Source organism: Artemia sp. Qi Xiang Cuo, chromosome 5 (genome assembly GCF_049724085.1).
Source record: "Artemia sp. Qi Xiang Cuo chromosome 5, ASM4972408v1, whole genome shotgun sequence".
Lineage (NCBI taxonomy): Eukaryota > Metazoa > Arthropoda > Branchiopoda > Anostraca > Artemiidae > Artemia > Artemia sp. Qi Xiang Cuo.
The window spans coordinates 49,177,197-49,202,224 of record NC_142798.1 but is presented as its reverse complement, the minus strand read 5'-3'; the positions used below and the strand labels follow the sequence as shown (position 1 = coordinate 49,202,224).

The 25,028-nt window shown below is 37.5% G+C and overlaps 1 protein-coding gene across 2 annotated transcripts in view; it reads right to left on the bottom strand.

Annotated features, from left to right (window-relative positions):
- Positions 1-25,028, bottom strand: part of qtc (GRIP domain-containing protein quick-to-court) — a 110,904-nt gene that overhangs the window by 16,353 nt on the left and 69,523 nt on the right. The window contains exons 6-7 of one of the 2 annotated variants that reach the window (XM_089089671.1): positions 13,455-13,833; positions 4,371-4,459 (exon numbers count right to left, since the gene is read on the bottom strand). In XM_089089671.1, coding sequence (XP_088945797.1) covers positions 4,371-4,459; positions 13,455-13,833 — 468 coding nt within the window. The remainder of the gene's footprint in view (positions 1-4,370; positions 4,460-13,454; positions 13,834-25,028) is intronic. The other variant, XM_089089670.1, reaches the window with a different exon arrangement.

Here is a 25,028-nt window from a genome sequence, read left to right as displayed (position 1 = left end):
GTACTAAAAGGATTAAAAAATAATAAGGCATCAGTACTGATATTGAAGTAAATGAGTTTCTTAGATATGGTGGCTCTGAGGTTAGAAATAAGTTACTGAAGATTATGAACATCATTTTTGAAAAAGGGGAGGTACTTAGCAATTTTAGGAAAACCCTAATTAAACCTCTGTATAAGAAAGGCGATAAGAGTGAGTGTGGTAATTATAGAGGCATTAGCCTGGTTTCTTTGGTTAGCAAATTACTTAGTATGATCATACTTTTAAAACTTAGAGATCCTATAGACAAAGTTTTAAAAGAATAACAGTCCGGTCTTAGGAAGGGTAGAGGATGTGTCGACTAAATTTTCACTCTTAGGTTAATTATTGAGAAGTGCCTGAGTCATCAGACACATTTAGTCCTCAATTTTATAGATTATGAGCAAACGTTTGATATAGCTGATAAGAGAGTTTTAGTGAAGGTCTTATCCTCGAAGGGTATACCAGACAAAAATATTTAAGGTAATTAGTGGTATGTACGAGAATAAAACTGCTGCGGTTAAGTTAGGAAATGAGATTAATAGCTGGTTTCGTATTAAACCAGGAGGTAAGTAAGGTTATGTTCTATTCCTATTTATATGGATCATTCTAATGAATTATGTCTTAAGGAGCACAGGGAAGGCGATGGGAGGACACGGAATCAAATGGGGAAGTAAAAATAATCCTGCTGATGATTTAATCTTCCTAGGTGAAAGTGTGGGCAAAATGAATAAACTTTTAGAGGCTTAGCGACTTGAGGGTGCTAGAATAGGTTTAAAAATTAAAATTAAGAGAAAAAAGTCACTAAAGCTAATAATAAATGAAGATGAAAAGGCAATGTTGGGTAACAAAGAGATCGATCAAGTGGACAGCTTCACTTATCATGGTAGTATTTTTAGTAAAAAAGTCAAGTGGATATTGTCCGTCACGTGTCGAGGCCGAAGGCCGAGACCGAGTCCGTTTATATTGAATTAAAACTGAAGTAAAATAAAGCAGTTGTGGGCATCCAGCCATGGCTAATTGAAGAAAAAGCCAAGACAGATAGTTCAAGTGAGTGAGAGGTAAATCTGGTATAAGCCATTTTTAGGATTGTATAAAAATGATGTCATTTCACTTGTTGATAGATAAGTCTATCATACGTCATTCCTAGGCAGAACTAACGTAGATTGTCATAGAATTAAGGGCTGAAAGATTGGATTTATTTTTATTAAACTTCAGTACAGTGAAGATTCTACAAGTAGAATGGTCAAGGCCCAAAGTTTTTCCTACATTTGAAAAAGTTTGGAAAATAGGAAGATTAATCTGCTAACCAAGATTAGAATATTGAAGGTTACTGTGAGGCTGCGGGTTCTATTGGAGGCTGCGGGTTCTGAAGCGTATCCTAAAAAAATGGACGAAGACTTGCAATATGTTTTCCAGAGGAACTGCCTACGGATTGTTTTGCGTACCCGACTGACTGTCTGTATTTCAAAACGTGGGTTGTAATCTCTGATGCTGACTTCGCCGACGACACAGCGCTAGTTACGAACACCGTCAAAAAGGTCACCAAACCTCTCCAGGTGCTTTTAGAAGAAGCCTCGAAAGTTGGACTGAAGATAAACTGACATAAAACCAAAGTTATGCTCCCTGAGCCCCCCCCCCCACGTCCCGTTCTACTGTAAAGGAAGTCAACATCGGCAGCAACCGAGTAGATGTGGCTGTAGACTTCACTTAACTGGGATCTATTCTGTCGAAGGATGGCTCGATCACAAAACATCTTACATCTCGAATAGCCAAAGCGTCGGCACTTGTTGGGAGGCTTAGCAGCATCTGGTAAAATCCAGGCATAAGCCACTTTACCACAATGCGCATTTACAATGCGTCAGTCAGCACGGTGCTGCTGTATGGAGCGGAGACATGGCCAGCTGCAAAATCTATCCTCAGTGCTGTCGATGTCGCACAGACGAAACATCTCCAAAGAATCGAGGGACTTCAGTGGACTGACTTCGTTAGCAACAAGACCCTCCTGTCACGTACGGCACAAACTCCTTTCTCGACGCAGCTCGCCCAGCGTACTGTTCGGTGGTACGGCCACCTCCTTCGCATGTCACGTGATGCCCCAGCACGGTTCGCATTCGACTTCGACCCCACACTACACGGAGGGAAGCGACCCAGAGGACGCCCCCCACAAGGTGGTAAGACAAAGCCGATGAATTCCTCGTACAAGCCCACATCCCGGTGGAAGAAGCTGCGAGCCTGGTAAGCGATAGATGAACCTGGAGGCACTTGTTCTCATCGTTCTCTACGCTGAACCTTCGGCAGGATCCTTACGTCAAGTAAGTCAAGTCGTACTAAAAGTGTAGTCCAATCCCACTTTCAAGGACTATAATGAGATAGAAGTTAAGATTGCTAGGGCAAGTTCTACAGATAAAGAATGACAGATAGCCAAAGATTGTCTTATCGGCCAACCGTCTTGGGCTAAACAGAAAGTAGGTCGTCCTCATTTGAGGTGGGAGGATTTTGTAAGGAAAGATTTAAGGGAAATTGGAACTTCATGGAAGGGTGTAAAGAGGTAGGCTTTCAATTCATCGGGATCGAAGAGGAGTGTGAGTAGCTGTGTTAGCCTCAGGCGGCATGATGCTGCGGTGAGCTATTAGTACTGTTGGTAGTAGTAATATTAACGTCTATAATGAGAAATACTCGCTTGCCTTCCGGCATAAAAAAGAAAGAGAATATATATTTTCTTGGGAGTATTTGAAAACCTAATGACTCTAATTGTCAAAGTACTCGGAGGAGATACTCCCTTCGGTTACCCATTGTATAGTACATGGTAATTATTTTCAGATTAGTGATTTGCTAGGTATTATGGACACTTACCAAACATATAAACTGAGAAGTTGATTATGTTATGGACCATCTTATGATTCTTCGTAGATGGTTATAAATAAAAATATTCATTCATTTTTTCTAACTACTTCACGTCCAATTAATCCAGATTGTTATATCAACGTGGTCATTAATAATACGGGAATTCCGCCACGTCTCCTAGCGCCTAACTCAGAATGAGTAATATATTAGGAATACTAAAAGCAGCCATAGAAAAATACAGAGTCAGCTGAGTTTCTCTCGAAGTCTTCGTAATTCGAAGACAACAGCCATCCAGCGAAATAACTATCTATTCTTGGTCTCCATGGCAATAAGAGCTAAATAAAAAAATTACTGTATCGGTTTTCTTACCTGAGCGTTTAATGGCTGATAAAAAATAGTAAGCGAATCCGAACATGTTCTATAAACTAAATTTCTATAGTACAAAACCATCTAATCGGCCCATCAGGGCGGCAAGAAAAATCAAAGATTTTTAAAATCTACGAAATAGCTTAAGGAGAATAATAGCAAAAAAGAGCGAAAATAATTCGGACCTTTATAAGTAGGAATAATGCGAAAATGAAGAAAAACAGAAGACAGAAAGGTTATTAGCTTTTTCTGGGTCCTTAGTTAAGTTTGATCCTTGTTTTGATTCGTTGATTTTAATTTGTGAATCACATTTCATGTTGACTTCATAAGTTTGTTTCAATATTTTTCTTCCTTTCCCTTTTTTTGACAAAGAATTGTCCAAAATATTGGCTATTTCTTCCACTTTAACCGGTCTAACTCTATTTCGGTGGTTAAATTTAATATCTGACTTGAGATTCCGAAATTTGTTGAATTTATGTGTCTTTTACACAGGCTCATTTATTTTTGTGCAGGTGATATCTAGGATGTTTATATGAATTTTTGTTAATTTTGGGTTCATTAAAGACAGTTAAGACACAAGAGTTAACTACTGTTGTCTTCAAGTAAAAAAAGAAAGGGAAAGGTTCACAGTCTGCACTATACGCGTAAATAATTGCAGCGGCTTTGAAATGCGTCAGATATCCCGTCAGGGAAAAAAACAACAAAAATTTTGCATATAACAATTAATTCTTAGACGTTAGAAACGTTCTCGAAAGGAAGGAGCCACACCGCAATTTAATTTCTTTTGAAATTGTCTAAAATATTCAGTTCGTTTCCCGTCATTGTTATTTGCAATATTCTAGTAAATCTCTTCGATTTACTAGCATATGAAAAAAAAAGAAATTAAGCGACAAGAACATTTTACTATTCAAAGTACCAGCTAACTGATATTTAAAAACCTACTCTAAAAAAAAAAGAAAAAAAAAAAATCAGAATATGCATCAAACAGTCTTGATGAAGTGTACGCAAAGCAATTACCTTCTTTCAATAAAAATCGCAAAATGAAGATGCCAAACTTGGTAGCATGCAAAAAAAGTAAAATAAAAAAAACTAGTTAAAAATAAAAATAAAGTAAGCAAATGAAATAATCGACTTTTTATTACCAGTTCACATTTTTTAGCCTTGAAAGTTTCCATAGGGTAATTGCTTCGCTCCCAGATAGAAGATTCCGAATAGTTCGTGGATTACTTGTCTGAAAATCACATTTAAATCAAATTTACTTGAAGTACCCTCTAGTGAAAAGAATACGTAGCAATTTATCCCTTAGTGATTTTGAGGTCACTGAGTCCCTATTCTAAAAGAAATAAAGCACAAAATAATATTAGAATAATAATCATTTCACTCGGATACATTTGCTGCTTAGGGTCAGGATGGCTAAAAAAAACATTTAAAGAGAGACCATGAAACTGAGGTAAGAGAAAGAAAGAAAGAATGTAGAAATGTTTGGTTCGAATTTATACGGGCATTGACATTCCACGTGAAACTTTTTTCGTAATAATCAAGAAGTATTTAACAATGGGAAGGAAAATGATGGAAAAAATTGAGCAGGATGCAAAAAGTGGAGCAGATAAAACGTATAAAACGTCGAACAACCATGGCTCTTCGGACAATTACTTTTATGATTAAAGTTGAATACGCTCCACACATTAATGACAGATGTTGTGTGATTTTCTAAATAAATACAAATAATAGTAATAATATATATGGCACAGACCTTTGATTTACAAAGCATCTGTGACCTTAAATCAACAAACCGCTGATAGACATGCACGTGGGATATTGTTTTTTCTGGGGGGGGGGGCAACTAAAAAAAAAAGAAAAAGGGACAAACTATATGGAAGACACAATATTCCTTGGAGGAGTGGCAATGACTGACTTCAAAATAGCCCCCATCCTCTGCGTACTTGCCAAGTCTTGTAATTTGGAATGGTCACATATTTGAAAAAAAAGAATCTGGATGCATATTACAAAGATTTTTTGCTTAAACCGAGCATCAAAAGGAAAACTTTATTTATTATAGATTGTCGTGGAAAAGTATTCTTAAATTCCCAAGAAATGTTGAATGGGTTCAGTGGAGATATAGCTTCCTTATTATAGCAGAAAAATTGAGACAATAAGTCAAACTTTAGCGTAAAGAGCGAGATATTGAGGAACAAAAACCCCCCTAATATACGGAGTAATTTCTGCTCGTTTTAAGTCTTAATATTGCTCCTTCCTTTTATTTGAAAAATCTTGTTTTTTTTTCATTTAATTTCTGATTATTTTTCAAATAAAATTTCTGGTGAACCTAATGACAAATACTATACGAAACTATGGGTAAGTTTCATAACTTACAGCTCTTTCTCCAGAAAGTTCTCCTCTGCATGCTTTCATTTGAAAAAGACTAATTTCTTATTATTTTCAAAATCATGTCGGATATCCCCTCCGTGGAAATTTTTTCAAAAATCTCCCTTCTGGAAAACCGGATCGGTACGATCCCCTCTGGAGAAAAAACAACAACAAATAAACAACATAAAAACAATCCATGATTGTTCTTCTGATAAAAAATGCAAAATTTCGCATTTTTGTATATGGGAGCTTGAAACCTCTACAGTAGGGTTCTCTGATACGCTGAATCTGACGATGTATTTTCATTAGGATCACTAGACGTTCTGGGGATGTTTCTCCCCTTTTCCAAAAATAGGACAAATTTTCTCAGGCTCTTCACTTTTGATGGTTATCATTAAACTTAAGAATTTATATATTTTGTGTTTCTCCCCTTTTCCAAAAATAGGGTAAATTTTCTAAGGCTCTTCAATTTTGATGGTTATCATCAAACTTATTAATTTATATATTTTGAATAGGGATAGCAATTCAATTCGTTTGATGTGTCAATAAATTAGGCTAGACATTAATTTTACATTAGTTTTACAAGCTAATGTTGAAGGGAATCAATAAATTAGGCTACATATTAGTTGGCCTCCCCCAGCACATTCAGCGTGTCCCCAGTCGGCGATAGTGGAACGCCCTACAGATATGTAGGGTACCTCCACAGAAGCCACGGACCAAGGGGGGACCTTATCCCTGGGGATCCATAATAGAAACTGGGGCACCCTCGCACGGGGTCATAAATACCGGCGGATGAGGAAGAAGGCCCTCAAATGTACGCTCAAAAGGGCCCACTTCTTTGTCCACAAGTCCCAGGAGTTACAAACCTTCTCCTAGTAATGGGTTAAGTTGCACGGTGACGCAGAGCACCACCGTGGAACGATTCTTTACAGAAGGACAACAACGGCAGGGCGTAAGAACCAGATCTATGGACGATGGTCTCTGTCAAGGGCTGCCTACACCCTTTCGGGGTACTTACAAGACTGGGGACCTTGCGCTCAAATCTATTCCCACTTGAGGAGGGGTACCCCTCGTAGAAATTATAGCCTAGTAAACGATACAGCATTCGCATGGGATTCTGACTAATAGATAGTTCTTCTGTGATTGGTATGTTTTGACGTCCGTCTTCAGGCTGAAAAACCTCTTCCTAGCTAATTTATCTGTTATAGCCTGCCTCCCTGTAGTAGCATAATATTTGTAGGCATGAATATATAGTGAGTCGGAGGTAATAGGCTTGAGATTGTGTGAGCAGGATTTCAACTCTTGTCAATAGAAGAGCATCGCCAAGTGCTGAAAACCATGTTGTGACCAAGATGGGCCCAGGATTGCACAAAGTCCTCATTCATTGAGGTCCCAGGGACTCCTTGCTTTTCGGTTCTAAGCCTGCTTAACAACTTCAATATAGACTTGAGAAGATATGTGATCCCCGTCCTGCTCGGGTATACGGGATCATTGCTTTTCCCGAGGCGAAAATAATTTCAATGATTTAAAGAACATGAAAATTGGAACTTGGAATGTTACGACGTTAAAAATGACTATCGTATAGATATTTTGACTGACGAATTCAGACGATACGAACTGGATTTATTAGGAGTTTCAGAAACTCGTTTCCCAGGGGTAGGAAGTATGAAATAATTAGGTGATATAGAATTTGTTTACTCAGGCAGGAAGGATGGGGTACATAGACAAGGAGTAGGGCTCATGATGAATAAGGAAGCTACTAAGTCTTGTTTAGGCTGGGGAGGTATAAATAATAGAATTCTGATCGCTTATTTTATGACAACAACCGTAGAGTTTCAATCATAGTAGTATGCGTCCTGGTAGAACTGACTGACGGAGATAATAGTAAGTAATATAAATTTTACTTACAGTTACAGGAACAAATAGAACGCGTCCCAGGTAGAAATATGATGTTTTTACAGGGAGATTTTAGCGCCCAGGTGGGTAGAAATAGGGATAGATGGTATCCTAGCCTAGGTAAATTTGGTGTAGGAAAAGAAAACAGTAATGGATACAGACTTTTGCAATTTTTGTAGGTATAACAATCTAATCATAACCAATACGGTGTTTGGTCATAAAATGGCTCATAAGTTAACATGGTATTCACGTGATGGTAAGACAGCAAACCTTATTGATTATTTTATTGTAAATTGAAGACTGGCATAATCAATACAAAACACTAGAGTATATAGGAGTTTTTTCATTGATGTTAAAAGTAAATATCACCATCTAGTAGTGTCAAGGGTTAATTTAAAACTGAAATATCGGAAGGGTAACTACCTCCCGGGAAGTTATGATGTTAGTAGACTCCAGGTTAAGAATTTGTGAGACACTTTCCTGGAACAGTTGAATACTAAACTTGAGAATTTAAAGTTTGATAATGTAGAAGATGGTTGGAATAATTTTAGAAAAATAATTTGTGAAGTTGCTGAAGGTGTCTTAGGGAATAAAGCTAGAACTGCAGCTAAGAATATTAGTGAAAAAGCTTTATGTTTGATAGAAAGGAGAAAGTACTTGTAAAAGAATTACCTTAGTGATAGATCATCAAACAGTTCGTGGTAACGAACTGTAAGTAAGGAGCGACCCGGCTCAATGGTAACCGAAACTCTAAAAAACGGGATTTTGATACCAATAGATACATCAAAAGAATCAGATTTTAATTCTGATTTCAAATATATAAGTTTCATTAAGTTTAATCTTACCCATCAAAAGTTACGTGCCTGAGAAAATTTGGCTGATTTTCGAAAAAAGGGGGAAAGACCCCTAAAAGTTATAGAACCTTAATGAAAATCACACCATCATATTCAGCGTATCAGAGAACCCTACTGTAGAGGTTTCAAGCTCCTATCTACAAAAATGTGGAATTTTACATTTTTTGCCAGAAGAAAGATCACGGATGCTTGTTTATTTGTTTGTTTGTTTGTTTTTTGTTTTTTGTTTTTTTTCCCAGGGGTGATCTTATCGACCCAGTGGTCCTAGAATATCGTGGGAGGGCTCATTGGAACGGAAATTAAAAGTTCTAGTGTCCTTTTTAAGTGACCAAAAGAAATTGAGGGCAACTAGGCCCCCTCCCATGCTCATTTTTTTCCCAAAGTAACCCGATAAAAATTTTGAGATATATATTTTTTACATCATGGTCTAAAATATGATAAAAATGTATTTTATGATGACTTTAACCAACAAAGTCACAAGTTGGAGGGCTGAATGTTATTAACTTTAATAAATTTTAACTTTTTTTTTTGTTTTTTGTGCTTTATACTTAGTTTTTCCGAGGTTAGTTTGTCGGGTAGGGGGGGGATGGAGTGGGTCGGGGGCTATATGGAAGGATCTTTCCATGAAGGAAGTTTTCATGGGGGAAGGGACATTGCTATGAAGGGGGCGCCGGATTTCCCAGCATTATTAAAGAAAAAGATCAGGAATTAAATAAAAAAAAACAAGTTTTTCAACTGATCAACTGATTGTGATTAAGAGGTCATTTTTAAAGAACTGGAAAAAAAATTCGAACTATAGTTTAAAGAGCAGGGTATTGACTAGGGGGCGAACCCCCTAATATACGTGTTAAAAATTTATGAATATAGAAGTTCGTTACGTAAGTTAATTCTAAGTTACGTATATTTATTACTAATAAAAACGTTCGTAAATAAAATTAAACAAGTTTCGAGAAAGCCATTTAACCAAATATAATATGCAAATTTCGTTTCAATTATTCATGTACGGTGAGCCAAAATTAAAACCTGCATTAATTCAAAAACGTTCAAAAATTAAATAAAAAAAACAAGTTTTTTTAACTGAAAGTAAGGAGCGGCATCAAAACTTGAAACGAACAGAAATTATTCCGTATATGAAGGGGGCTGTCCCCTCCTCAATGCCTCGCTCTTTACGCTAAAGTTTGACTTTCTCACAACTCTTTTTTTAACAAAAAAAACACTTTAGCGTAAAGAGCGAGGCGTTGAGGAGGGGACAGCCCCCTTCATATACGGAATAATTTCTGTTCGTTTTAAGTTTTAACGTCGTTCCTTACTTTCAGTTAAAAAAACTTGTTTTTTTTATTTAATATGAAAACAAAAGGAATGTAAAGAAAGTGGAGAAAGCATTAAAATATGAACTAAGGACCTAAGGCCTAATAGTAAAATATTGTACTGGCATGCTAACGAATTGAGAGGGAGTAGTCAATGCGGACTTGGCCCAGTTAAAGATAGGAATGGGACCGCAATTAGCGATAAGGAAAAAACTAGAGAGATGGGCCGAACATTTTGAGAATTTGCTTAGCTGAGATAGAGTTGAAGGAAGAGATATAGAGGAAAATGAAAAGGTTTGTGATACATTGGATGTGAAGGAAGATTTTTTTTATGAGGAGGAATTAGCGACAGTACTAAAAGGACTAAAAAATAATAAGAGAAGAACAGTGCGGTTTTAGAAAAGGTAGAGGATGTGTCGACCAAATTTTCACTCTTAGGTTAATAATTAAGAAGTGCCTGAGTTATCAAACACCTTTGGTCCTCAGTTTTATAGATTATGAACAAGCTTTCGATATAAGAGCCTTAGAAAAGGTATTATCCTTGTATGGTATAACAGATAGATACATTAAAGTGATTAGTGCTATGTACGAGAATGACATTGCTGTGATTAAGGTAGGGAATAAGGTTACTAGCTGGTTTTGTATTGAACTAGGAGTTAAGCAGGGTTGCGTTCTATCCCCATTTATATAGATCATTTTGACGGAATTTTTTTCTTAAGCAGCATAGGAAAGGCAGTGGGAGAACACGGAATCAAGTGGGGAGGAAAAGATCTCCTGGACTCAGATTATGTTGATGATTTAAGCACCCTAGATCTGAAGTGTGAGCAAAATGAATGAAGTTTACGAGGTTATGTGAGTTCAGGGTGCTAGATTAGATTTGAAAGTTAATGTTAAAAAGACTAAGTCACTAAGGCTAGGAATAAGTGAAGATGAAAAGGTGAAGTTGGATAATGAAAAGATTGATCAGGTGGACAGCTTCACTTACCTTTGTAGTATTATTAATAAAGATGGTTGGAGCAGTGAAGATGTCAAAAGTAGAATAGCCAAGGCTCAGGGTGTTTTTCACAGTTAAAAAAAGTTTGGAAGAATAGGAAGATAAGTTTGCAAACCAAGATTAGAATATTAGAAGCTACGGTGATGACAGTGGTCAAATATGGCTCTGAAGCATGGATGCTCCGAAAAGCGGATGAAGATTTGATACATATTATCGATAGAAGTTGGTTACGGATTGTTTTGGGTACCCGGCTGACTGATCGTATTTCAAACAGTAGGCTATACGAAAAATATGGTTGAAAACCGCTCTCTAGAGTTATAATGTAAGATAGGTTGGAATGGCTAGGGCACATTGTGCGGCTGAATGATGACATATGGCCGCCGATTGTCCTTTTCAGACAACAGTGTAAGGCTACACGATAAGCAGCTCGTGCCCGTCTGGGGTGGGACAACGTCATAAAGAAAGATTTAAAGGAAATGGGAACTTCATGGACGGGCGTAAAAAGGGAGGTTTTGAATAGATTGGGATGGAGGAGGAGCGTGCGTAGCTGTGTTGGCCTCAGGCCGCTTGGTGCTGTGGTGAGTTGCTAGTAGTAGTAGTAGTAGATGTGTCTATTGTTATCAAAACTCTGTTTTTTAGGGTTTTGGTTACTATTGAGCCGCATCGCTCCTTACTTACAGTTCGTTACCACAAACCGTTTGAAATACTTATATTTTCATGTCCTTTGATATTTCTTTACCTGAAATCGTGTGCTAAATCCCCTGCTCTTCAAAAAAATCCCTTCACCCTGTTTTTTCAAGTGATATAAATTTTTCTTTTTTTTCTTTTGACGTGATTTTTATGCTAGTAAGAAGGCTGACATACATGAGAGGACCCTTTCCTTCCAAAAAAGGCTGATATTTCTTTTTTTTCTTTAACTTTATCTTTTAAGCCATAATTATACCTAAGACATAAAATTTTCAGAATTGCTGAGTTCTAAGAACTTCCCCTTTTTTTTATTTTGACTCTGTTCCAAATTCAATGATAATTTGCCCCATAGGCTGGAGGAAAGCTTAGGAAATTGGGCCTTTTGAGCCGAAAATACTTATATTTTAATGTCCTTTTATGTTTCTGCAGCTGATATCGTATGATATATTCCCTCCTTCAAAAAATCCCTCACCTTCTTTTTTTCATTAGTATAAGATTCTTTTTTCTTTTTCGGTAATTTTTTATTTAATTCGTGCTAATAAAAAGTCTGTCATATTTAAGAACCCTTCTCCTCTCAAGAAGGTTGATTATGAAGTAACACAGCTACCTATACTACCCAAAAGCCTGTATGTGCTACTACACATTTAATTTATTTTTTTAATACATTTCTTTTACCATTTAAACTGTAATAAAACCTTGATTCTATCCCCAAAATTACTAAGATAGTTATACAACACTCTGAAACTATTTAATTCAATACATAGTTTCTTATCAAAATTTCTATTGCTATTTTCCAAATAATAATAAAAGCTTTGACCCCTCCGTAAAGCGAATAATAGTTAAAACTGATCATACCAACAGGACCAACATAGATAAACAAACTCCTTCTCCCTAAATATTTTATACATATAATTTGAGCTTTTTATCCTTCTTTTGACTCTATTTTTAAAAAAGGAATGACAAAAATGGGGCGAGGGAATTTTTGAGCGAGGGAATATAGCATGCGATTTCATCTAAAAAATATCAAAGGAAATTAAAATATAAGTATTTTGCTCCAAAAAGTGCAATTTTCTAAGCTTTCCTCTAGCCTAAGGGACTTTCCTCCAGCAGTGCGAAAGTCTTAGAACTCCGAAATTTTGAAAGTTGAAAGTCTTAGGTATAATTATTATTGAAGAAATATACTTGAAAGAAACAAAAATTCAGGCTTTTTGAGATGGAGAGGGGAGGGGGTTCTTTTTAAGCATGTGACTCTTATCACTAGTATGAATTAAATATAAATCACACCAAAAGCAAAAAATAGAAATTAAAAATATCACATTACCTGACAAAATAGAATGAGAGGATGTTTTGAACGGAGAGGGGGATACAGCAGATGATTTCAGGTAAAAAAAAAAAAAATCAAAGGATACTAAAAAAAAAGCATTTTGTCTCAAAAAGCGCAATTTCCTAAGCTTTTGTTCAGCGTATGGGACTAAAAATCATTGATTTTTTGAATAGAGTCAAAAGAAAAAGAAAACGAAAAAATGAACAGTCCTAGGTACAATTATTATTTAAAATGGAGCTTAAAATGAGAATAGGAAAATCAATAAACGGAAGACTTTTACCCATTCTTGGGAAAGAGGCAAAGTATCAATAATTTTAAAAGATAAAAGAAATGTGTCAAATCATGCTAGTGGATAAAAGATGCCGGAGAGGGCGGAGCCTCCGTACGAGGTTTTTTCTATAGGGTACAATAAAAACTTATTTTCTGAAGAAGCTAATGCTTGAAATCATATGTTTTTTGGTTAAGGGGACTATCGGAACATAAAATATTATCTATATCACAAAAAAAAATTCTTAGGTAGGGGGAAACGACAGGTGTTTTGGTGCACTTGTAAGCTGTTTTATTGCATCTACGTGGACGCACAGGTGGGTTTAAAAACCGTCAAATAGGAAATATCGTGATAAGTGATAGAGTGATATGACAAACTTGAACATTGATAGCTTTTCAAAGCTACTTGGAAGATTTATTTCCAAAACGAGTTAGCCCAGATGGGCCAAACTAGCAGCAAATTTTAGCACTACTTATAGTATACTTGCTTTAAATCTTAATTATCATGAAGTAGCATAATCTATACATACCACTTCGAAGCTCGAATCACCTTCAAATTGACTCGCAGACATTTTCGACAAAGGATTTGAATAGTCACTATTCTTTTTACTAAGTTCTTTTTTCAGTGCATCAACTTCACTTTTGAGTACTTGAATGTTGTTATTTTTTTCAGCAGTCTCTGCCCGCATCGCAGCTATCTCCCTCTCATATGCTTCCAAAATGGAGTTTCTTTCATCTTGCTGACCTAGCTTAGAATCTGCACACTCTTGAAGTAGATCAAGTTTCTTTGTTAGGTCACGTATTTGTTTTTCTTTAGACGAAAGTTCAAACCTCATTTGATCTATTTCAAATTCAGCTGAACGAAGGCGTTGGCGTGTTGATTCAACTTCAGGCAAGACGAGACAATACCTGAGTAAAAAAAACGTTACATATAAGCTTCTACGAGGTGAATTGCTAGAAAAATTAAACAAAAATGTCCCTAGCAACCAGTAGTAACTTCACAGACATAGGTGAAATTGTATATGGAAAAAAAAAAGATATTGAGTGAAAAAGGGGAAAACACCCCAAAAACATCAAATGATCTCAGTGAAAATTTTACCATCAAATTCAGTATATCAGAGAACCCTACTGTAGAGGTTTCAAGCTCCTATATACAAAATGAGGAATTTTACATTTTTTGCCAGAAGCAAGATCACGGATGCATGTTGGTTTTTTTTTTCTTTGTTTTTCCGAGGAGTGATCGTATCGAACCAGTAATCCTGGAAGATCAGAAGAGGGCTCATTTGATCGGAAATCGAAAACTCTAGTGCTTATTTTAAGTGACCAAAAATATTGGACGGCAGCTAGCCCCCCTTCCTATGACCCTTTTTTCCCAAATCCGTCCAATAAAAATTTTGAGAGAGCCGTTTTGCTCAGCGGAGTCGGAAGATCAATAACTGTGTCTTTTAAGATGAATTGACCCCCCAAAGTCCCCGTGGGAACGGGTCCAAGCTATAAACTTTACCTTTTGTTTACACATAGTATTGGCTATTGGGAGGAATTCAGATATATTCTTTAGGGGGGGGGGGGCTCTGGCGGGGTTTTACGTGGGAGGATCTTCCCACGGAGGAGTCTTTCGGGGGGGAGGGGAATTTTCTATGGACGGGAGCAGGATTTCCCGGCATTATCTAAAAAAGATCAGAAATTTAGTAAAAAAACAAGTTTTTTCCAACTGAAAGTAAGGAGCAACATTAAAACTTAAACCGAACAGAAATTATTACGTCTATGAGGGGGTGCCCCACGTCAAGACCTCATTCCTTACGCTAAAGTTTTTTTTAGAATTTTTAAAAAAACTTCTTACTATTCTAATTAAACGGTCTAGTGTTTCAGGAGTCGTTCTTAAATAGTTTGAACAAAAAATAAAACTAGCGTAAAGAGCAAGATATTTAGGATTGGACAATCCCCCTAATACACGTAATAGTTTCTGTTCGTTTTAAGTTTTAATGCTGCTCCTTACTTCCAGTAAAAAAAACGTGTTTTTATTTATTTAATCTACATGCGAAGAGTGAACATTACCCAGTCAATAGGTATTAACGACACAAGTGACACTACTGATGTACTTATTATAACAAGAATTGATTTTAAAAAGCGTTCTGTCGTTTGCGTTTTGCTAAAAACCCGTATGTGTCTTAAACACTGTGGTTTAATTTTTCTAAACATCGACAGAAAAAAAACAACAACAACAAAGTACACTATAATAAATCATAATAATAATCAAAATGACGGGAAAGATTCTATTAAAAGTAAAATGATTGTTTAATATATAACCATATTAACATGAATACTCAGAGCATTAGGTTTGAATATGAGAATATGTCAGTGACATCGTTCAGCTCCCTTTATATGTGACTCTCTAAACTCTTTTATTTGTGACTTTGACATGACCTTGTCCTTGGTGCGGAGTGAAAAGATGCAGAAAAAGTCTTTTGATTGAGTTCAACATCCGCCCCAACAACACTAAATTTCAACTTAATACCCTTACCTTTCTGAGATACTGCAGATATGCCATTTTGACAGTAGAGATGCCTTATTGAGTCCGATCCCTCACCCCTGCTGCCACCTACAACTTTTTTACATAGTTTAATGAGGACAGGGTCAATGACCTCTTTCTCCATGACCTCTTTCTCCAGGCGTGTTTTTGGCACGCTCTTAGCGAATGTCAATGTTGTTATTGTTTCCGAGGCCAAATGTCAAGGTCAATGTTGTTGTTGTGTTGAACAGAGTCATATAGGGAGAACACGTGGTTAATGGGGTCAATGTTGTTGTCGTTCGAAGCAAAGTTAATGACACTACCTTCCTGTTCAAGCCAAATGTTATGATCCGGAAATAGTATTTGCTATTGTTATTCGAGCCAGATGTTATGATCCAGAAATAGTATTTGTTATTGTTATTCGAGCCAGATGTTGTGAGGTTCCCGGAAACAGTTAATGACACTTCCTTCCTGTTCGACGCGGATGTTATGATCCAGAAATAGTATTTGTTGTTGTTATTCGATTCAGATGTTATGAGGTTCCGGGAAACAGTTAATTAATGTCTGACAGATGACGTCAAGTTAATTAATGTCCTTGCATTTCCAAAGAGAATTGTCACCGAGAAACAGTTAGATCACACATGATGTCATGATTGATTGATTGTCACAAAAGGGGAATTAATTTGTTGTTCTATAGAGAATTGATTCACGAAAGGGAAATTAATTTGTTGTTTCTAACAAGAGAATCGTTTCCGAGCAGACGTATTGATCTTAGCGCGCGAAAAGGTTTCCAAATAATTTGAAATGCATTGGCACAGAGATGCCAAACAAAAGGAACATGCCGAAATTCCGTTTAGGGTTAATTTTGGCGAAACCGTTTTAGCTATTTTATGGAACTATTTCGGCGAAACAGCTAGAGACATTTTAAAAGGTGATTTTTGAAGAGATTTTGGAAGAGGTTTTGAGTGTGGTCGTTATAATACACAAGTTGTATTTTAACAGTGTTGTGAGGTCCTCTACCCCAACCCCAAAGGCTTCTCATAACCCACCCCAACCCCGCAGGACGCCCCCCGGCCGCAAAGGCCCACCCAGACCCCCCAAGGCCATCCCCGGGTCCCCCCAAGGCCCCTCGAGCTCCCGAAGGACCAACCGGATCCCAAAGGCCCGCCACCGGTCCCCCACTGTCCCCCAGGCCCTCAACTGCCCTCCCTGTGCCCCGAAGGAAGCCCCCCGGGCCACCAGGGCCCCCACCGCCCCCAAAGGCCCACCCAGACCCCCAAAGGCCATCCCCGGGCCCCCCAAAGGCCCATCGAGCTCCCGAAGGACTAACGGGATCCCAAAGGCCCTCCACCGGTCCCCAAATGTCCCCCAAGCCCTCAACTGCCCACCCTGTGCCCCAAAGGCCCTCCCTGTGCCCCAAAGGCCCTCCCTGTGCCCCAAAGGCCCTCCCCCGGCCCCCCAAAGGCCCCCCCAGGGCGCCAAGGGCCGCCGGAGCCCCCACAGGCCCACCCAGACCCCCAAAGGCAAACCCCGGGCCACCCAAAGGCCCTCCCCAGGCTTCCAAAGGCCCACCCACGGGCCCCCAAGGTCCCCCCGGCTCCCCACTGGCCCCCCCGACCCCCCCACGCCTTCCCCCCGCCCCCCAAGGGCCACCGGGCTCCCAAAGGGCCAACGGGGGCCCAAAGGGCCCCCAGACCCCAAACAGGCCATACCCGAGCCCCAAAGGCCCGCCCCGGTCCCCAAAGGTCCACCAGATCCCCCAAAGCCCTCCCTGTGCCCCAAAGGCCCTCCCCGGGCCCCCCAAAGCCCCAGCGAGCTCCCAAAGGACCAACGGGGTCCCAAAGGCCCTTCACCGGTCCCCAAATGTCCCCCAGGCCCCCAACTGCCCCCCGGACCTCCAAAGGCCCACAGGGCTCCCAAAAGACCACCGGGCTCCCAAGGGCCCTCCCCCGGTCCACAAAGGTCCCCCGGGCTCCCAAAAGACCACTCAATCCTCAAGGGCCTCCGGATCCCCAAACGCCCTCCCTGGGCCACATAGGTCCTCCCCAGGTCACCATACATGCAAACACAAACTTACACGCACACAAAAAATTACACACACACAAACAAACTCACACACACACACACACGAAAACTTACACACACAAGAAAACTAACACACACACACAAAAACATACACACACGAAAACTTACATGCACACAAAAACTAACATGCACACAAAAACTTACACACACACACACACACACACAAAAACTAACACACACACAACACACACAAAAACTTACACACACACACGCCAAAACTTACACACACACAAAAACATACACACACACACACACACACACACACACACAAACACAAGAAAAAACAAACAATAACAAAAACACTAAAAAACAAATGCACACACACACACACACACACAAACTTACACACACACACACACACGAAAACTTACAAATACACTCAAAAACTAAAACACACAAAAAATTACACACACACACACACACACACAAAAACATAAAATATAAATATATATAATTCAATATAAAAAAATCAATCATTCAAAACAAAAAATACACACACACACACACACACACACAACAATAAAAAAAACACAAACACGAACACTCACACACACACACCCAAAAAAGCAAAAACACCCATACATACACACACACACACAAACACATACACAGGAACACACAAAACACACCCACAAACGCACACAAACAAAAACACACACCCACACACAAACACACAAAACTAACACACACACACACAAACACTAAAACTTACACACACACGCCAAAACTTACACACACAAAAACTTACACATGCACACGAAAACTTACACACACACACACCAAAACTTACACACACACACGCCAAAACTTACACACACACACACACACACACACAAAAACTTACAAACACACACACAATTACACACACACACACACACACACACACACACACAAAAACTTACACAAGCACACGAAAACATACATGCACACAAAAACTGACAAGCACACAAAAAATTACACACACACACACACACACAAAACTAACAAACACACACACACACACACTAACACTCACACACACACGCAAAAAATAACACACACACACATAAAATAAAAAAAACAAACATAAACAAAAACATAAAAAGGAAAACAAAAAAAAACAAAAACATGCAAACAAAAAAACACACACACACAAACACACTAAAACAAACACACACACGAAAAAAAATACACACAAAAAAAAATAGACACACACACACACACACACACACACACACACACAAACAAACTAACACACACACACACACCCACAAAAACAAACAAACAAAAAAGCTTACGCACACACACACACACACACAAACTTACACACACAATCCAAAACTAACACACACAAAAACTTACACACACACACAAAAACTTACACCCACACGCAAAAACATACATTCAAACAAACACATAAACGCAAAAAAAAAATTACCACACATAACACACTTACACACACACACACAAAAAACATAAATAAAAAAAAACAAGCATAGAACAAATCACAATTAAACTCAATAAACAAGTCTAAGAAACCAACTAAAATAAACGCAAACACACAAAATAACACAAAAAAGTAAAAACTAACATGAACAAAAACAATAAAAAGAACACAGAAACTTAAACACACGCACAAACACTAACACACACACACACACAAAAACTAACACACACACACAAAAAAACTAAAGCACACACAAAAACTATAACACACACACACACACACATACACACACACACACACAAACTAACACATGCACACTAAAACTCACAGGCACACAAAAACTAACACACACACACACGAAAACTAACTCACACACACGTCAAAACTTACACACACAAAATCTTAGACACACAAAAACTTAAACAAACACACACACACAAAAAAACTTACACACACAAGAAAAATAAAAAAAGAACAAAAAACCAAAAAAATACACACACACACACAAACATACACACACACACACACACAATAAGGTAAAACAAACAAAAATACACACACACACACACAAAAACACACAAAATTACACACACACACACACACAAACAAAAATAAAAAACCAAAAGTAAACACACGCACAAACTTACACGCACACACACAAACTTACACACACACAAAAACTTACACACACACACAAACTTACACACACACACAACACACACAAACTTACACACACACACACACACACACACACAAAACTTACACATTCACATTAAAACTTACATTCACACAAAAACTTACATGCACACAAAAACTTACACACACACACACACACACACACACAAAATTTACACACACACACACACACACACACGAAAAATCACACACACACGCAAAAACAGACACACACACAAAAAAACTAACACACACACACATACACAAAAACTTACACATGAACACAAAAAAACTCACACACATTCACAAAAACTTACACACACACACAAACACAATAAAACAGACACACACTCTACAAAAATTACACACACAAAAACAGATACACACACACACACAAACACACACACACACAAACACAAAAAAACACAAACACACACACACAAAAAAAAAACAAAACAAACACAAACAAAAAAAAAAAAACAAACAAACTAACACACACACGCAAAAACTTACACACACAAAAACTAACACACACACACAAAAACATACACCAACACTCAAAAACTTACATGCACACAAAAACTTACATTCACAAAAAAAATTACACACACAAAAAAACTAACACACAAACACACAAAAAACTTACATCCACACACAAAAGCTAAGACACACAAAAACTTACACACACACACAAAGTCTTAGACACACAAAAACTAACACGCACACACAAACACTTACACACACACGAAAAAACTTACATCCACACAAAAACTTACATTCACACACAAACTTACACAAACTCACAAAAACTAACACACACACACACACAAAAAATTACACACACACAAAAACAAACTAACGCACACACAAAAACTTACACACACACACACACACACAAACACACACACACACAAACTAACACAAGCACACGAAAACTCACATGCAAACAAAAACTTACACACACACACACGAAAACTTACTGACACACACGTCAAAACTTACACACACAAAAGCTTAGACACACAAAAACTTACACACACACACACAAACAAAAAAACTTACACACACACCTCAAAACTTACATGCACAAAAAAACTTACACATACAAACACACACAAAAACTTAAAAACACACACACACACAAAACTAACACAAACAAAAAAATACACAAACACACACAAACACACACAAACAAACACAAACACACACACAAAACTAACACCCACACACAAAAGCTAAGACACACAAAAACTTACACTCACACACAAAAACTTACACCCACACGCAAAAACTTACATGCACACAAAAACTTACATGCACAAAAAAACTAACACAAACACAAAAAAACTAACACACACACACACAAAAAACTTACACACACACAAAAACTTAAACCCACACAAAAACTTACACACACACACACACACACACACACACAAAAAAAAAAACAATCAAAAAAAAAACATACATAAAAACACAAAATATTATACACAAAAAAACTTACAAAAACACAAACACAAAAACTTACACAAACACTCAAAATCTTACAATCAAACACAAACTTAAATGCACACACAAACTAACACAGACACAAAAACTTACACACACTCACAAAAACTTACACACACACACAAAAGCTTACACACACACACACGCAAGAAAACTTACACACACACTCCAAAACTTACACACACGCCAAAACTTACACAAACACAAAAAAAAAATTACACACACACACACAAAAACAAAAACAATAACACGAAAACTAACATTCACACAAAAAATTACAATCAAAAACAAAATTACACACACACACACACACACACACACAAAAAAAAACATACACACACACACGAAAAATCTTACACACACACACAAACATACACACACACACAAACACACACACACAAAAACTTACACAAGAACACACAAAACTCACACACACACACTCACTAAAACTTACACACACACTCCAAAACATACACACAAAAAAACTTAAACATTCACACGAAAACTCACACACAAACACACACAAGATCTAATAAACAAACTAGCAAATTAATACACACACACACACACACACACACAAACATACACACACACACAAACATACACACACACACACACACACACACAAAAACATACACAAGCACGCAAAAACAAACAAGAACACACAAACAAAAATTCACACAAAAACATACACACCACACACACAAACAAAACAAAAAAACACACACAAACACACAAGAACAATCAAACACAAACGACCAAAAATACACACACACACAAAAACATACACACACACACATACACAAAAACTTACACATGAACACAAAAAAAACTCACACACACAGGCACAAAAACTTACACACACACACACACACACACACACAAAACTTACACACACACACACACAAAAACTAACACACACACGCAAAAAATTACACATACAAAAACTGAGACACACACACACACACACACACACACAAACTTACACACACACACACACACACAAAACTAACACACAAAAAAAATTACACACACACACACACAAACTAACACAAAAACACAAAAAAATAATATCCACACGCAATAGCTAAGACACACAAAAACTTACACACACACACAAAAACTTACACACAAACACACACAAAAACTAACTCACACACAAAAACTTACACACACACACACACAAAAACTTACACATGCACACGAAAACTTACAAGCACACAAAAACTTACATGCACACACAAACTTACACACAAATACACACACAAAACTCACACACACAAACACACTAAAAATTACACACACACACACACAAACACACACACACAAAAAAAAACACAAGAAAACAAAAAAAAAACACACACACACACACAAAAACTTACAAACACACAAGCACACACAAAAATTACACACACACGCACGAAAACTCACACACACACGCCAAAACTTACACACACAAAAACTTACACACATACACACACACACACACACACACAAACTTACACACACAAACACAAAAACTAACACACACACACACAAACACAAACACAAACTTACAAACACACACAAAAACTAACACCCACACACAAAAGCTTAGACACACAAAACTTACACACAAAAACAAAAACTTACACCCACACGAAAAAAATAACATGCACACAAAAACATACATGCACACAAAAACTTACACACACAAAAAAACTTACACACACGCACAAAAACTTACACACACACACAAAAACTTACACCCACACAAAAACTTACACACACACACACACACAAAAACTTACACATGCACACAAAAACTTACACACACACACACAAAAAATTACACACACACACACACACACACACACAAAACTTACACACACACACAAACACACAAAAACTTACACACACACGCCAAAACTAACAAACACAAAAACTAACACATGCACACGAAAACTTACACACACACACACGAAAACTAACACACACACGCCCAAACTAACACAAACACACACACAAACACAAAAACTTACACACACACACAAAAACTTACACACACACACAAACTTACACACACACACACAAAACTTACACATGCACACTAAAACTTACATTCAAACAAAAACTTACATTCACACGAAAACTTAAACACACACACACACACAAAACTTACAAACACACACACACACACACACGAAAACAAACAAACACACTCAAAAACTTACACACACACACAAAAACATACACACACACACATACACAAAAACTTACACATGAACACAAAAAACTCACACACATGCACAAAAACTTACACACACACACACACACACGAAAACTGACACACACACTCCAAAACTAACACACACAAAAAAAAAAAAACACACACACACACACACACACACACACACAAACTTACACACACACACACACACACACACAAACACACACACACAAACACAAACACACACACACAAACACACACACACAAAAAAAAACTTACACACACAAAAACTAAAACACACACACAAAAACTTACACCCACACGCAAAAACTTACATGCACACAAAAACTTACATGCACACAAAAACTTACACACACACAAAAACTTACACACACACACACACAAAACTTAAATCAACACACAAAACATTAGACACACAAAAACATACACACACACACAAAGTCTTAGACACACAAAAACTTACACGCACACACAAAAACTTACACCCACACTCAAAAACTTACATGCACACAAACACTTAAATGAACACAAAAACTTACACAAACGCACAAAAACTAACACACACACACACAAAAACTAACAAACACACACACAAAAAATTACTCACACACAAAAAATTACACACACACACACACACACACACACACACACAAACTTACACATGCACAAGAAAACTAACATGCACACAAAAACTTACACACACACACACACGAAAACTAACTGACACACACGTAAATACAAAAACACAAAAAAGCTTAGACACACAAAAAATAAAACACACACACACACACACACACACTAACACACACACTTCAAAACTTACATGCACACAAAAACTTACACATACACACACAAACAAACACTTACACACACACACAACAAAAAAAATTACACAAACAAAAACTTACACACACACACACAAACAAACAAAAAATTACACACACACACACACAAAACTTACACCCACACACAAAAGCTTACACACACAAAAACTTACACGCACACACAAAAACTTACACCCACACTCAAAAAATTACATTCACACAAAAAATTAAATGCACACAAAAACTTACACACACACACAAAAACTTACACACACACACAAACAAAACTAACGCACACACACAAAATTACACACACAAAAAAACTTACACACACACACACACACACACACACACACACACACACAAACTAACACACACACACAAAAAAATAACAACCACACACAAAAGCTTAGACACACAAAAACTTACACACACACACACACAAAAACTTAGACCAACACACAAAAACTAACATGCACACAAAAACTTACATGCACACACAAACTAACACACACACACAAACTTACACACACGCACACAAACTTACACACACACACAAAAACTAACACACACACACACGCATGAAAACTTACACACACACGCCAAAACTTACACACACACGCCGAAACTCACACACACACACACACAAAAACTTACACACACACACACACACAATACATACACAATCACACAAAAACTTACATGCACACAAAAACTTACATGAACACAAAAACTTACACACACACACACACACACACACACAAAAACTAACACACACACACAAAAATATACACACACACACAAACAAACACACACACACACACAAAAACACACACACACTTACAA